Raw genomic sequence first — 16408 nt, 5'->3', positions numbered from 1 at the left:
TTCATTTATTTTTATTTTCAAAATTAGCCAAAGTATGATTGAAGGATGGACAAGGAATGGAAGATCAAGAAGAAAGAATGAAAAACAAGAAATATAGAAGTCTCAAAATGTTTCCATCTGATATCATATTGAAATTTAAAAATATTGTAAAATTTAATTAAAATAAATTATTAAAGTTAAAAATAAACATTATAAACATTATAGGATTCAAATCAAAAAGAAATTTTTGAAATTAAGAGTAAAGAAGTGGGGGGGCAATTCAACCCTTTCTTTTCAGGCTTAGTTTGGTCTGATTTTCTAAATTTTTTAAGATCAATCCACTCCAAGCTCAAATTTTTTTCGTGATCACAATTAATTGGAGGCTGCATGTAAAATTTTGACATCCTATCTCAATTTTAATTAAGGCCAAACAAAGCCTGTACAAAATTTGGTTTTAAAAAGTGGCGTATTGTCCCCCTTTTTTTAATTTTTATTTAAATAAAATGTCCAGGAAACCTCCTGCCACGAGATCCTTTACTACAAGAAGAATGCTGTGGGAATCTGGCTGGAGGTATAATGATACAAGTTAATTAGTCAAAATTATAATAAAATATTTAAAACTTAAAATTAAAAAATGGCAAAATTCACTTAAAACTGAAATATCTTTTGATCCTAAGTTCAAAAGTTTGGATATGGCGGTGAATTTTTTAATATAGAGTGTCCCAAAAATTATGGGAATTCAGTGACGAATCTGATAACCTCTTTTTAAATAATTCTGTGATTTAGTATAGTGATACCTATATACTGAGAAAGCTGTAAATGTACTCCATAAGATTTTCGTCTGCTTTGTTTACAATTTGTTTGGTTATGTTTTGACATGATACAGTTGTACTTAGAAAAACAAGAAAATAACAGTATACAAACAGAGTTTATCACTGTTTATCTTGCAGAGACATTATAGACACAATTTACAGCCATTTACCGTTTCAACAAATAAACTCTAGCAGACATTTTATTTTATTTTTGACAATTAAATTATTTTTTTTCAGGTTGAAATAGTTCCTGTAAAAAATGAAACGGACAGTGTTGTTCTTTTCTTGTGTACATACAGGGATATCACAGCATTCAAGGTGAGTATCTTGTGTGCATACAGGGATATCACAGCATTCAAGGCCAGTATCTTGTGTACATACAGGGATATCACAGCATTCAAGGTGAGTATCTTGTGTACATACAGGGGTTTCACAGCATTCAAGGTCAATATCTTGTTCACATACAGGGATATCACAGCATTCAAGGTGAGTATCTTGTGTACATACAGGGATATCACAGCATTCAAGGTCAGTATCTTGTGTACATACAGGGATATCACAGCATTCAAGGTCAGTATCTTGTGTACATACATGGATATCACAGCATTCAAGGTCAGTATCCAAACCAAGAACAACTGCTTGAACAAAATACTATATTTTGAACATTATTATGAACATACTCTTGACTAATGTCTGTATAAATAAGGTGAAATGATAAAGCTTGTCACATATAAAGACTGCTGTGAAACAAGTTAAATGTAAATCCCACAGATCGCTCCATATGTGCATCCATTTGCAATAATAAGTCGACTTTGAAGTGTCGAAACGCCTGATGCCTTCTGTTTACCTTATTTGTAGTTTTTACGCTCCTACCTTAGTTCTACGCATTTTGATATTTGTTTTTTAGGAACCGCTAGCTGAAGCAAACATGTTTGCTGGACTATCTAAGTTTGCTAAGATAGCTTGGACCTTAACCAGGTAGGGAACATGTCGTCTTCATCCTGGAGTACAACAACAAGTCCCCTGGACCTTTTCATTTCAAATCAATTTTAAACATAGAATGAGATTTTAACTTCAGAAGTATTATTTTGTTCTTAACTAAATGAAAGGGGGTATAGTCCTAGGAGGGTCTTTTTTATTTAAGCAAAGCTAAATTAAAATGGTATTAAAGTTAAAGCAGCCATTTTAAATTTATCTTCATCACGTTACATGAAAACATTTCAGCTATTGCGTACGTTAAAATCTCATCTGGATTTCTTAGTCTCAAGATTTGAATTGGATCTTACTTTATTCACATCTGGGAAGAGTATGAAGTTTATTCCACAGAGATTAAGCTTATCTTTTACTTTAAAACCAGGCTTAAGTTCGATAATTTGAAAATTTATTCAAATTAAGAAAAGGTTGAAATATTTGAGAAAAGAAGTGATTTCAGACTGTCCTTAAATGAAAATAAAGACACAGTTTCAAAAAGTAAACGTGAACTCAACCTCTGAGAAAAAACTTTGAACTCAGGGCTTTTGCACTTCTTTCCGTTGTCAAATTTTTGTAACTCACTTCGTCACATTCTGAAAGTGCACAATAAGGTCTAAATGTACTCGACAATTATCTCTAGCGTTCAATTTTATTTTGCCCCCCAGCCAATTGAGGTACATCAGGTTAGATACTTGTTTTTAAACCAAGGAACTATTTTCTTTATGTGTACAGGGACCATAATTAATGAATTAAAGAGAGGTTGCTACCCGACTAGACCAGATAGCGTAGATTTTACGCAGACCCCGTCGAATGCGTTGATTTCGACGCTACAAAATTTTAAAAAGGAATTTTTTTAAAATATGTTGAAACCCGATATCAGACCCCTCCATTTTCCCCCCATATTCTTCTGAAACAAACGGGCTTTCTTCTGGGTTCAAATTTCACTGTCAAAGCTGTCAAGCTGTTGCTCCAAGCTGCTCAATTCAAAACCATGAGAAACTACGTGGGGGGTCACATGGGGGGGATGTGAATTTGATACCCAGACAAAATATGAGATGCGGCGAAAAACGAGTTGAAATCGTAACATTTAGACGAGGTTTGCTTAAGAAAGAGGTGCGCTCTTTTAATGGGCCGAGACGTAGCTCTTTAAGAAGAAAAGAACGCTCTCTGGTCTGGTCGGGTAAACTACATACCGATTAAGCTACATTTCAAGTGCTCGTTGGCTCAAATCCTGAATCACTGATTCAAAGTTCAAGATTTTGAACAACCCTAATGTAAAGTAAATGCTGACAAATCCGCCAACATTTTCAACCAATCAGAGCGCCGCAAATAATGGGTTTATTAATCTATTGGCTAAAACAGAACTCGGCTCCTAGTCACTAGGATAGTTCAAATATAAAAACTTTAAACTGAATTAGCGGTTTAACTGTCTCTATATAGTTTAACGACTTCTCAATTTCATTAAAAACTGGTTCCTGTTCAATTTGTTTTCTAGTTTGAATATAAATTTGTACTCTAGGGTTTCTTGCGGATTAATCGTCTTTGTACGTTTAAGATAAATGGTTTCTTCCCTTTAAACAAATTGTTCACAAGTGTTGAGTTTTTTAATATGATTTATTTGATTTGCTTTGCAACGTAAAAAAAGTTTTTATGTCCTGATACACGTAATTTAGTCCTTTCTATACGTCTTCTTAACTTTGTGTACAATCTACAAACTAAATTTTTTTTTGCAATTTCCATATCAGGATAAGGGGTATTTTTCATATACAAACTTACCCCTAATACATCAGGTGTAATGCAAACTAGAAACTCTTTAAACTAAAGTTTTCCAATAATGCTAACAGTTTACAAGATACAAGTTTACAGGTTACGATTAATGTTTTAAAATGACTGAATAATTTCCGTAGAGTCGTCAAATCCTTAGTGGGTAACCCTGTGTATGTTTTCAATAATTGTGAGAACCAGTATAAACCAGAATAAAACCAATATCAAAGTGGAAAGAAAGCCAAATTTATTAAACCTTGCATTCAGAAACCTTGCTTCGTAATTTCTGAATTATAGCTCTTTTCTTTAGATTTGAAGTCAAAACTTCTTTCAATTAAAGTTATCCGTGCAGGGTATGTCCACTACAGGATATCGAAGAGGGATTAACTTAATCTCTATATGTAAGATGGAGATCAATGCTGAATTCTAATATTCCCAACACCAAAGTTTTAATCTCTGATAATGTTCAGAAATATTTCAACCACAACTCACAAAACCTTTGTGAAAGGAATTGAGTTTTTGACACAAACTCAAATATTTAAATTCCTATATCTTTACAGCCTGAGGGTTTAAACATTTAATATCTCAAAATTCAATTTTTTGATCCTACAGAGTTCATATAGTTTGAAATATCTACGCCATTTGGAGTTTGAGGGAAAGACTCAATTCCTTTCTGCTCTGAAGATCAATCAAAGACGACGTTTGATCTGCTTTATATTGGTTTTCCCTTCGCTTTAAATCACATATCAAAATTTTTCTAATAACAAATTATAATGCATTGACTAACAAGCTTTATCGAACAGTTAAGTTCAAATATAAAGAGACATCAAAAGAATTATAAAAATAATAATAAATAGCCTTGAAATATGCTGAACAGTTTTTAAGAGCTCCATATAATCATAAAATTGATAAACTAAATATATTAATTTTATAAATTGTTAATTGATGTCACCGGGGTAAAATTTACTTGATTCAGCAAAAGATTTATTCTCTAAAAATCTTACTTTCATTTTTTTTTAATTTTGGTTTTGTGATTGAATATATTTAATGGAAAAAAAACGGTCTAGCAAATGAAAAAAAAAACACTTGTGAACAAAAATAATTAAAATTAGAAAACTTAGGAATGTGTGCATGCTGTAGCTAGAATTTAAAAACCTTAAAAACTATATTTAAAAGATAGTTACAGGAATTCAAACGTGATGTCAATAAAAGACAATAACATATTAATTAATAATGTCGAATATTATTGTAAAAAATTAACAATTAAATTGTATGATGAATCAATAGAACCAAAATGTATGTGAAATATTTACTTGAAGTTACGTAAGAATCCCGATAGCTTGGTAATATTAGAAAAGATACAATAGTTTATCGTTCTGTTTTTACGCTTTTCAATAGATAAGGTTTTTAGATACAAATGGTTAAGTAACGAAACCAAATTTAAATAATTTTGTTTATATTATCGAAATAACAGAATTACGAAAATGGTGTTAGAAAATACGATGGGAATGTTTTAGGAACATCTTGCACATTTTTAATTTTTAAATTCCGCTTATCATTTTCGTAATTTTGTTCGTCACTCTGAAATGTTAGGGATTTTTGGAACATGGTGTTCCAGTAAACATGAGAAATTAAGTGACGACTTGTATAACCCAAACTTCCATAAACCGTCTTTACTTCCCGTGACATTATTTCGTGAAGTATTTAAATATAAATTTGCTAGTTTTGGAACTTCAAAATAATGTATACCTTTTTTAACTTTGAAATTCACAGAGATATTTAAAAATTTGGCAAGATTCCAAATAATTTAAAAAAAATAGTTCAGATGTTTAATTTCTCTACCAAATATCAAAGAAAGACAAAAAAAAACTCTATATTGATTAGCTTACAAGACTTACAATCTTTGTAATTTATAGACTTTTGGAAATAAAAGAGGATGTTCCTTAAAATCCTAAAAGTGTTTGCAATTCTTAACTATGGTCTCATTTCTTGAATACACTTTCTTTGGGAAATCATGTAACAAACAAAAATCTCTTCAGATAGCTTCGTATTAGTTGAACAAAATTAAACATTTAATGAAAATTATGAAATATGAAATGTTAAAACATTTCTTTCCCAAACATTTAGGTAACGTGTTTTTGTTTGCATGATTTAAAATACATAGCGGTCTTTTTCAGTTTGAACCCACGAACAGAAAACATTTATATTTGTCGTCAAAAAAAGACAACTTTAATGATTGCCTCAAAACTTTTCTTCTAGTTATTGCCCCCAATTTTTTTACCTAATTCATTTCAGTATTTAGACCAAATTAGTATAAAATAGAGATGTGCATTGTTTTTGTTAAATCAACGAAATTGTTCGTGAATAACAGTGTCTTCAGAATAAAACAAACGATAGACGAACGACTTAGATCGTTCACAGAAATTAACAAAAAGATTTTGAAAACTATTTGTTTTACTGAACGAACAATAGCTTTTATACTGAACTAGCGAACGAACTAAATAGATGGATATTGAACGAAAATTTTGTAAATGAATGAAATACAATTTTTTGAACAATTAAAAAACGAAAGAAATGAATCGTTCACTAACAATGAACGAACGAAACGAAATGAAAAAAAGCCTAACTGGCCAATCTCTATACACAGAAATTAAGGCGGATTGGGTGTCATGTTGTCATCAATGCCCTGGAAAATTCTAAATCAGAGAGAGGGGGATTGAATTTTGTAGATCCAGAAAAATAATTAAACATGAAAACCCACTCCGCCAGAAATTAATGACGCAATTGATATGAAATGAATAATTTACTAAGGCTTAAAGGTAATTAATTGAGTGATTGTATTACAGGAACTGTCTTGAAATTTGAATGACCATCTAATAAAAATGAGCTATTCTCTAATCACAATATTTCCTGTTAGACCTTTATCTGATCAATCATGTTAATTATTTAAGGAAAGCAAAAATTGTGAATAATCGAAAAATGGTTAAATTTTTCATTATAAATTCGAAAATCTGTTCAAGGTACTGTTGTTAATTAGCCATGCCACACCATATAAGTCATTTGAATTTATTTCTAAATAGTGTACCTCATAATTAAGATTAGAATCACCTAAATAGTTTTGTCTGAAATTATAATTAACATGTTTTGCGTCTAAACAAATTTGAAAAAATGTGTGTTTTTAAAGATTATGCTATTTAGATAAATGTATTTACTTTAGTGCATACATTATCAGGTCCAAGAATGCCGCAAACAGAGTTCAAGCAGTGGATCCTAAACCTGCAGGATCAAGAGAAGGATTACAAAAGGTAATTTTAGTCGTCTTCCATTTGTATCCTGATTTCTTTTTGCCGCAAGGGGAGGTTTTGTAATTTATCCCCTCCTAGGTAACCTCCTGAGCTGGGAACTTTTGAATGGTGGATATCGGGATTAATGCTTGATTCACTCTTTTTTCTTAATCTCAAGATTAAATTATGCTAGTTTTCCTCTCAAGATTAATTAAGGATAAGGAAGATTAGGGATATATCATTCTAAAATTTTCAGCATACATTAACGAAACCTATGTACATGGTAATGGTATATAGGGTATATCGTTCCTGGATACATAAACTAAACCTATGTATATGGTACAGGATATATTTATGTACAGGGTATATCTGAAGTAGTACCTGGATACATAAACTAAACCTATGTATATGGTACAGGATATGTTTATGTACAGGGTATATCTGAAGTAGTACCTGGATACAAGCATGAACCACCACAAACTCCGCCCCATATTCTCCTCCACTACTGTAATTTCAAGGTAGGAAGGAAAAGGATTTTTAAATATTACGGAAAAATAAAAAAAACCTAATTTTTAAATGTTAGGGAAAAATGAAAATTATAATTTTATTGGGTCCCCTATGTTATTTTGGTGGAAAGTGTAAGTTTAGGTGATTCAATTTTTAGTACTTGAAAAAAAACTGACTCGCCTTTTTAACTTTTACAAGGGATACACATCCATCAGACTAAAAAGGATTAAAAATTCAAAAATTCTCTGATACTGATAATGTATTTAGGTTATGTGGGACTGGATTATACTTGCTCTCACGTTTTATACTGTAATCATTGTACCTTATAATCTCGCCATGAACAGGTCAGATATTTTAAATACGCCAAACATAATATGGGACGAAATGCGGGAAAAAGATATATACAAGCTAGTGTACGTTTGCGGACCAAACAATGTTACAATTAACTTACTTTTTACGAATGAATCATTTTATTTATTAATAAAAAATCAACCTATCATTTCCGTGTCTTAAAGGGAGAGACCGGCTCTACATGGTAGTTGAGCTGGTAGTGTAGTATTGAAGAGAAATTTTTTCATGGTGTCAGTATAACTGTTCAGCAAAAGTGCAAATTCAATCTTTAAAATCCTCTTGGAATGTCCATTTTGAGAATCAGTTTTTACCATAGATAAATAAATAAACATAGATAGCTTATGTACGCAAAATCACCAAGAATTTTACAGTCCGCGAACTCATACTTCTAGGGGTCAAAGTGTACTTCAATGATAAGCGGGGTGGTTTGGTGTTTTAGTGGATTTCATAATTATTAAACCACTCAGGAGTGAATTTTATTTTGAGAATATCAAATTATTTCACTGAGCCTTATATCATATTGACGAGAACTGAAGAAGGACTAAACTAGCTTAAATTTCTTTTTACAGAACTCATGTAAAGCACAAGTACTCAATGACATAAGAACAGCCAATGTTCAAAACAGACCTAGTTAATCTATATAATAGGAATCTCTTTAAAACATCTCTGTACATTTATATCTTTCAAGATGAAAAATGTCGTCTTATGCGCAATCTATCTTTATCTATGGTTTTTACAAAAGTATTCAATTGCGACAATATAAAATGTAACATAAATTCTACCGTAAACTTCTGTTACGCGAGCCATGCTGCGTGAAGAAAGTCTGTTTGTCGCCCCTGCGTATTTCTGAGTTTCTCCTGAAGATCTGTACGGAATGTATTGTGAAAAAACTAGTTTAGGAACTGTTTACAGTCCGACTGCGCAGACGCAAGATTTCTAGCGGAGTAGTAGTTATATTTATATTCAGTATATGTTTATTCGTTTTGCAAGTATTTTCCGTGTTCAGAATTCTGGGATCACCGTGGTAATTATTTTATATATATCTATGTTTATTGGTTGATTCTAGTATGATTGATGATTATGTATTCGTTTATTGGTTCCTAGCCACAGTTTTTTAATGCCTGAGTGGATTATTTGTTATATTTGTATGATTTTCACTCAAAGCTTTTTCTGTGGGTTTATTAAACTTGTTTAGATTGAAGGCTCAGAGAAATAAACGTTCGGAACCTTACTATCTTCCTTTTTATTATGAAGAGCGTTGAGAGAAGGGAGTCTTACGATCCAATCCTGAGAAATACCACACGGTACATATATTAGGTCTTTAGGGAAATCGCTAAGTAGCGAAACAACTTCTTAGTTGAATTTGCACTCTTGCTAAACAACTGTGCACCGTAGAACATTTTAAAAGGTCTAAATTGAATCATCATCATGCTTTCATGGTTTTGGAACTGCTTCCAGGGTTTTGGAGCCCTCTCAGGGTTTTGGAGTGCTCCCAGGGTTTTGGAGTCCTCTCAGGGTTTTGCATGTGAAAATTTATCCGACCTTTTATGAAAAGTCCTTTAAAAACATCGAAAATTGAAGAAAGGGAAAAATTGAAAATTTCAAACTAAAAGTTTCTCTGAATAAAATATAAAAATTTCAGAGTTTACGTTGAAAATATACGGAAATTAGAAAATAAGAGTCTGACGCAAATAATCAGTCTCTTTTCTAATTTTGTGTGATCAGGCTAATATCAAGCAGGAGTTCAGTCGACATCAGTTCTGTCCGGATGGTCGTGCTCGACTCTGTTGTCGACATAATCTTCTTCATCGACATCATCTTCAACTTCCACACCTCCTTTGTGGGGAACAGCGGGGAGGTCGTCACAGATCAGAATAAGATAAGAAGGTGAGTAGACATATTTTCATTAAAGGAACAGTAAACGTAATTTCCCTCCATTTTAAAAGAGTGGCACATTTGATTCACAATGGTATTCTACAGGGTGTCACAATAAACATGGGAATTCAGTGACGAATCTGATATCGTCATTTAAAATCATTCTTTGATTAGTAGAGTACTGAGAAAGCTGTAATCCGCAAGATTTTCGTCTGCTATGTTCAGATTTTGTTTGTTTATGTTTTGGCTGCATACGGTTGTACTTTGTAAAACAAGAAAATTGCAGAGTAAACTTGTCCGTCTTCACTGTTCATCTTGCGGAGACATTATAGACACATCTTTACAGCCATTTACAGTTTTCATAAAATAAACTCTAGCAGACATAATAATATTATGGCTTTTGAAATTAGGTATTACAATGCTAATTCATAACAAAGACGATATCCAATTTGTCACTGAATTCCCATGTTTTTTGAGACACGGTACCCTGTATATACCGCTATAGCTGAGTTATAATCAGGGAAATATTTTTGTTTTTTATCTTTAAATAATGATAAATTCTGACAGTTACCTGTTCAAATAAGCGTTATCGAAAATATCTCAATGGTCGATCTAATTTTTAAAAAATTGCCAATAAAGAAAGATTAAAAAAAACATACTAATAATGGTTTAGTTTTCAACTAACTTTAAATTATTTAAACAAAAGAAAATTATGAGAGGTAGGGATTTTATATGAAATCAATTCATTAAAAAGGGGGATTTTTCATACGCGCCTTATTTACTAATTTTAATATCTAGATAGTTAAACTCATCGCATTCAGAGAAAATATAATAGCTTGAGTATATAATCATGTTTTAGTATCCTTTTCATATGAAAAAAAAAATTTATTATAAAACGTTATGATTAAATCAATTAATCAAAAAAGGAGAGTCATATTTATGCCGTTTTATAACAAAATTAATATGACAATTTTAGTGTATCAAATTCTTATTTTCCTTTTCATTTAAAAAAATGGCATTATTACATTAAAATGAAATTATTTAATCAAACAAACAGGGACTTTCATTAGCGTCAAAATTATGTCGTTTAAAAACAAATTAAACTTTTTGCACCGAGAGAAAATCTAATAATTTAATTGTTTTCTTTTTCTGGAGAAAAATTATAAACTTTATTTGCTATTCACCCTGTTGTGATAAGATTAGATATTAACAAATTCAGATCTAATTAGTTAAAAAAAATATTCTATGAAATTTTGAAAATACTAAAATTTTTAGAAAATTTTTTCATTCATTTTTGAAATAATTAAGATGGATTTTTAACACTAACCTATATCAAGTTGAATATTTGTTAGATATTTTGTTCTAAAATCTCTAACTTACAATTTATTCAAAATTACATAATGTCAAAACTCAGAATTAATAAAATGGTGTTAGATCTATTCCTAAAATTGTTTAATTCTGAATTTAAATTGTTTAGACACTACCTGAGATCTGGATTCTTGATAGACGTGATGGCTTGCCTCCCATACGATATCCTAGATTCATTCAGTGCATACACTTCTTCATATACAGACATTCTTAGCATTCTCAAGGCAAGTATTTTTAATATTATTATTATTATTTAATTATGTGTATAGTATATCAACTTTGGAACCCAGCTTTGACTAGAAACTAATCTTTCCCAGTAAAAGTCATCTTATTCATTTTTTTAAACCAAGCCAAGGGACATTCCCGCAGTTCTACCGAGTTCCCCATTCAAACTTTGAGGCAAATCGGTCAAGTGTTTTATGACAATTGAAATCGGACTTTCTAAAAAATAAAGGAAATATCGTGGACAGTAGAAAAATTCTGTCTTTTCGTAATTTTTTCAAATGTTTCCATGAAATCATAAAATTGAAAATTTGATTTAGAGATTTTCTCTTAATCTGTATTATTACATTAAAGGAAGCTTACAAATGTTAAATTTTATGAAATGTAATGGGTTGAAATCTGTCAAAATTTTCCGAAATCTGACAAATTAAAAACTTTAAGCACCATCTGCTACCCGACCTTCAACATCATAAAAACCAAATAGATTCTAGTACAATAGATGACAACGTAGAATTTGTACACTCTCAGTACAGCTGTATTCTTACGTCACAAATTTATTTTTCGTGTCTGACAAAATTATCAATAATAGTGATAATTTTAGAATAAAGTGTTTATCTTACAGTAAAATAAGTACTATTTTATATATTCTTTCATTTCTGTTTTTATTTAATCTTGGAAAACATGTCAACTAATATGTGAGACAATTTCGTTTTCCTTGTTATATTTGACACTTGTGACGTCGTGTGTCACTGTCGTTGATCCATTTCTCTGTTGCCACCTATTGTACTTGATAATCTATTTGATAAAAATAATTTAAATATAATAAATCATTTTTGTAATCAACGAGAGTATAGTCTCATTTTTTTCATATTTTTTAATACAAAATGATTCGGATTATCTCCTCTTGATTCAAGAAACAATATATATCTGATAAGTAAAACTAGGCTTTCCATTCGCAAAACTTTCGCACAATTTTCGAAATTTTTTTTACTTTCTTTGCGCTAAATCTTTGCGCAAAAAAAATTGCAAACTTCGTTTTGCTCAAAATTGTGCTATTCCGCTTTTGTGTTATTCTGTTTTGCGCATTTTGCAGAGCATATTCTCATTAAAAGGTTGATTAAAGGTGTAAACTGTATACATTAGTTATCTATGCATGTTGGCATATAATTGCAATGCTTAAAAAGGGAACTGATTACTTGCCTAAAACTCAACTTTGCAACCTGATGATGCATGATGGCACACTGCAAATCAAGATGTCCACGCTCTTACACAAAATCGAGCAGCATTTTCCCAACTACTCGACTTTTAAGCTTAAGCTAGAAACAGCCTTTAAAATGTATATGTCTATAGAAGAAAAGGATTATTAATGATTCGACTAGAAGTATATAGTCAACATTCGACTAGAAGTATATAGTCAACATTCGACAAGAAGTATATAGTCAACATTCGACTAGAAGTATATAGTCAACATTAGAAGTATACAGTCAATATTCGACTAGAAGTATATAGTCAACATTCGACTAGAAGTATATAGTCAACATTCGACTAGAAGTATATAGTCAACATTCGACAAGAAGTATATAGTCAACATTCGACTAGAAGTATATAGTCAACATTCGACAAGAAGTATATAGTCAAGATTCGTTCAGAAGTACAAAGTCAACATTTGACTAGAAGTATATAGTCAACATTCGGCTAGAAGTATACAGTCAACATTCGACTAGAAGTATATAGTCAACATTCGACTAGAAGTATATAGTCAACATTCGACTAGAAGTATATAGTCAACATTCGGCTAGAATTATATAGTCAACATTCGGCTAGAATTATATAGTCAACATTCGACAAGAAGTATATAGTCCACATTCGACTAGAAGTACATAGTCAACATTAGACTAGAAGTATACAGTCAATATTCCACTAGAAGTATATAGTCAACATTCGACTAGAAGTATATAGTCAACATTCGACTAGAAGACTATAGTCAACATTTAAAATATTAAAGGTTGCCACCACACTAAGATTCAGACATCTAAAAACAATATGCATCAATTTTCGATTTTCAATTTTCTAATGTCTATTTTATTAATTTTTTCCCTTAATTTGAAGTTTTTATTACTAAAAGAAACCAATTCATAATTTTGTTTGTAAGTATATTTTAGAATAAAGAAGGTTGTTTGATTCTGTGCTGAAACTTGGCTGAAACTCTCAATTTTGGTCAATTTGCTTAGATTATTATATTTTGCCTAAAAATCTACGTTTTGCGCAATACTTCCGATTTAGCGCTAACTACGCAAAAAAATTGCGGCAAAGCCCGCAATATGTATTGCGCTTTATGCGCAATTGTTTGCAAAATTTATTGCTTTTCATGCGAAAAAGTTCGCAAAAAATATTTGCGCGAAATTATGCAAATTTTTTACTTTAATTTTTAGAATTGTACCTGAAATAATAGTGCTGTTCCTTTCAATGCTTCTGGTCTGCGGTGACCGTATTTAAATAGGTCCCGAGACTTTGAATGCTATCTTTGCTAAAAGTTTAATTTTATTTATCCTTTTCTAAGTGAAAAAAGAGGAATCATTAGGGAAAATTTTCATTTTCAGATGAAACTGAATGAATTGTAAGGTTATCATTTTCATTCAGGTTTGTTAAACCTACCTGTTGAAGTCTTATTATTAATGTATTACCAAAGATCAACGAAAAAAATGATTAACATTTGAAAGAAATGAAACGCAGTATTTTACAATATCTTTAAGATTATAGTATAAAGATTGCAACGTTCTATTCAAAACTAGTCTTTTAACATTTGTATATATACTTCCTGATTTGTAATCCTATACTTTATAGATATCGGTTTCAGATAAAAGAAATATACAAAATATAGATTTTACAAGATAGTGTTGTTTAAACAACAGACACAACCATGGATGACTAAATATAAATTCTAACATGTGTTTTAAATAAAAAAATTATTTAAAAATTTTAAGAAGAATTAAATTTTGAAAAGATCCCAGGAAACATTTAAACCGACGACTATAAGTTACGATGGCGAAGATTAAACCGACGACTATAAGTTACGATGGCGAAGATTAAACCGACGACTATAAGTTACGATGGCGAAGATGTCGAGTAAATAATTCTAGTATGTCAGAAACTAAATGTTTGCAGAGATATGTCTAAAATTCTGTAATTGCATAAAATATATATTTTTTTTCAGTTGATGCGCCTGTTCCGTCTTGGAAGAGTAGCTCGAGCTCTTCATAGGTTCCTGGAGTCAAGCTTTGCTCTTCTTCTTCTCATGCTTTCTTTTTATATGATCGTAGTTCATTGGTTCGCTTGTGTTTGGTGAGTTTAATGGGAATGTTCGCGAAACATAAAAAGGGTGTATGGAATGATATCAAATTTAATTCGATATTGTTCGCTGCTAATTTTACTCTATCTGTTGCGTCTGTAAGGAGAAAATGGTTAAAAACGAGCGTATAGTACGTTCAAATATATTCTCTGAGTTGTAATACTCCACTCAGATTGTAAGTATTTTAAACACATCTAAAATTTAATCATTCAGATATTAATATTGATAATAATGTCAAAAGAATTGAGTTTTTGCCACAAACTCTGATTTTCTAATTTCAATATCGTTGCAACCCAATGTCGCAGATCTTTAATATTTCAAACTATGAATGCTATTAGGTCAAATAATGTAAGTTTGAAATATCAAAGGCTTACACCATAAGGTTGCAAAGATATAGGTTTTACAAAAACTGAATTTGTGGCAAAGACTCTATTCCTTTAATTCGATGCATTCATATATAGTTTATATTTTCGCGAACACTCGCTTTTTGTATTTTTGTGTACAAAAATATTTGGCAAAGAAAGCAAAGGGTTTAAAGTTTATCTAGGGAACCATTTATGTAAGAAAACTGACTTAATTCTGTGCAGTGCAGTGTTATTTCCATGCAGTGCAGTGTTAATTCTGTGCAACTGTTGAAAAGGAAGACGACTTTTGTCTCAACAATGAACATGAAACTTTTGCAGTGTGCACCAACTCATTTCCAGTTCATAAATTGATTTTGAAGCTACTTGTTAAACTATTTACTTTATAACAACATCAAACACACATCAGATTACTTGAATGTCGTCCTCCTATTCTACTAGTTTACAGGTCCCACTGTAGCTTGTACAATAAACATATAAGTTCGTATATTGATACAATAATTGTACGCTTTAGGTACATAATCGGCCACAGTGACCTGACTAATGGTGTACTCTTCGGCTGGTTGTCAGCTTTAGGAAACAAAACTGGTCAACCATTCATAGCAGACTACTCTTCTAATAGTACTGAAGTAAGTTAGTCCTTCATATAGACTACTCATGTAATAATACTGAAGTAAGTTAGTCCTTTATATAGACTACTCATCTAATAGTACTGAAGTAAGATAGTCCTTTATATAGACTACTCATCCAATAGTACTGAAGTAAGTTAGTTCTTTATATAGACTACTCATCCAATAGTACTGAAGTAAATTAGTCCTTTATATAGACTACTCATCTAATAGTACTGAAGTAAGTTAGTCCTTTATATAGACTACTCATCTAATAGTACTGAAGTAAGTTAGTCCTTTGTATAAACTAGTTATCTAATAGTAATAAAGTAAGTTAGTCTTTTATAATAAACTTCTCATCTATAATGTTTATATAATTTGCATAAAATCAATTTCGGAATGAATAAAGCAACGATTTTTACCAAACCAATGAACCATAGGGTTTATTTCTGTATATATTGCTTGATATAGATTAGAAAAGAATAAAATGAAGAATTAATGAAAAGTGAGAACTTTTTTCATAATTTCAATTAAAAAAGTTATTTTGTAATACATCTTGCATGAAATCATTCAGTAGAGAAAAAGAATATTTTTATTAAATATTTAAGTGTTAAAATAAAATGAAAAATGATAGCCATGCTTAAGAAGAATGCAATTGACCTTCACGGTAAAAAAATTAATATGAAATATTTCATTTTTAGGCAAAAAAAGTTTCGTCAATTTTTATAGAATATTTTAAATTAAAAGAAAATTTGAGCTTTAGCACAAACTGGGAAATGAAAATTTTATTCTCTAATTTATAAATATATTTGAGCTTAGAATATTCATACAGGGTGTCCCGATAAACATTGGAATTTAAGGGGCTGGTGCATAGAGAATTGAATATATAGGGAGAAATTTACTAGACAAAAAGTGTAAAACGGCCATTTTGTTGTACTGTTTCCATACTGCACGT

The 16408-nt window shown here is 30.9% G+C and overlaps 1 protein-coding gene across 8 annotated transcripts in view; it reads left to right on the top strand.

Moving 5' to 3' along the window:
• The window catches only part of LOC111718465 (potassium voltage-gated channel protein eag), a 52464-nt gene that overhangs the window by 15596 nt on the left and 20460 nt on the right, over window positions 1-16408 (top strand). For 3 of the 8 annotated variants that reach the window (XM_023494072.1, XM_023494071.1, XM_023494077.1), the window contains 11 exons: window positions 491-550; window positions 1029-1109; window positions 1699-1769; window positions 2429-2446; window positions 6760-6832; window positions 7246-7329; window positions 7586-7662; window positions 9395-9556; window positions 11022-11136; window positions 14349-14476; window positions 15360-15474. In XM_023494072.1, coding sequence (XP_023349840.1) covers window positions 491-550; window positions 1029-1109; window positions 1699-1769; window positions 2429-2446; window positions 6760-6832; window positions 7246-7329; window positions 7586-7662; window positions 9395-9556; window positions 11022-11136; window positions 14349-14476; window positions 15360-15474 — 984 coding nt within the window. Of the gene's footprint in view, window positions 1-490; window positions 551-1028; window positions 1110-1374; window positions 1404-1698; window positions 1770-2428; window positions 2447-6759; window positions 6833-7245; window positions 7330-7585; window positions 7663-9394; window positions 9557-11021; window positions 11137-14348; window positions 14477-15359; window positions 15475-16408 lie in introns of those variants that run through there. The other 5 variants (XM_023494073.1, XM_023494074.1, XM_023494076.1 and 2 more) reach the window with 5 other exon arrangements.

The sequence above is a fragment of the Eurytemora carolleeae genome, unplaced genomic scaffold, assembly GCF_000591075.1.
Source record: "Eurytemora carolleeae unplaced genomic scaffold, Eaff_2.0 scaffold78, whole genome shotgun sequence".
Lineage (NCBI taxonomy): Eukaryota > Metazoa > Arthropoda > Copepoda > Calanoida > Temoridae > Eurytemora > Eurytemora carolleeae.
Note: the sequence above shows the minus strand (reverse complement) of the source record. Positions and strands in the feature narration are given on the sequence as shown.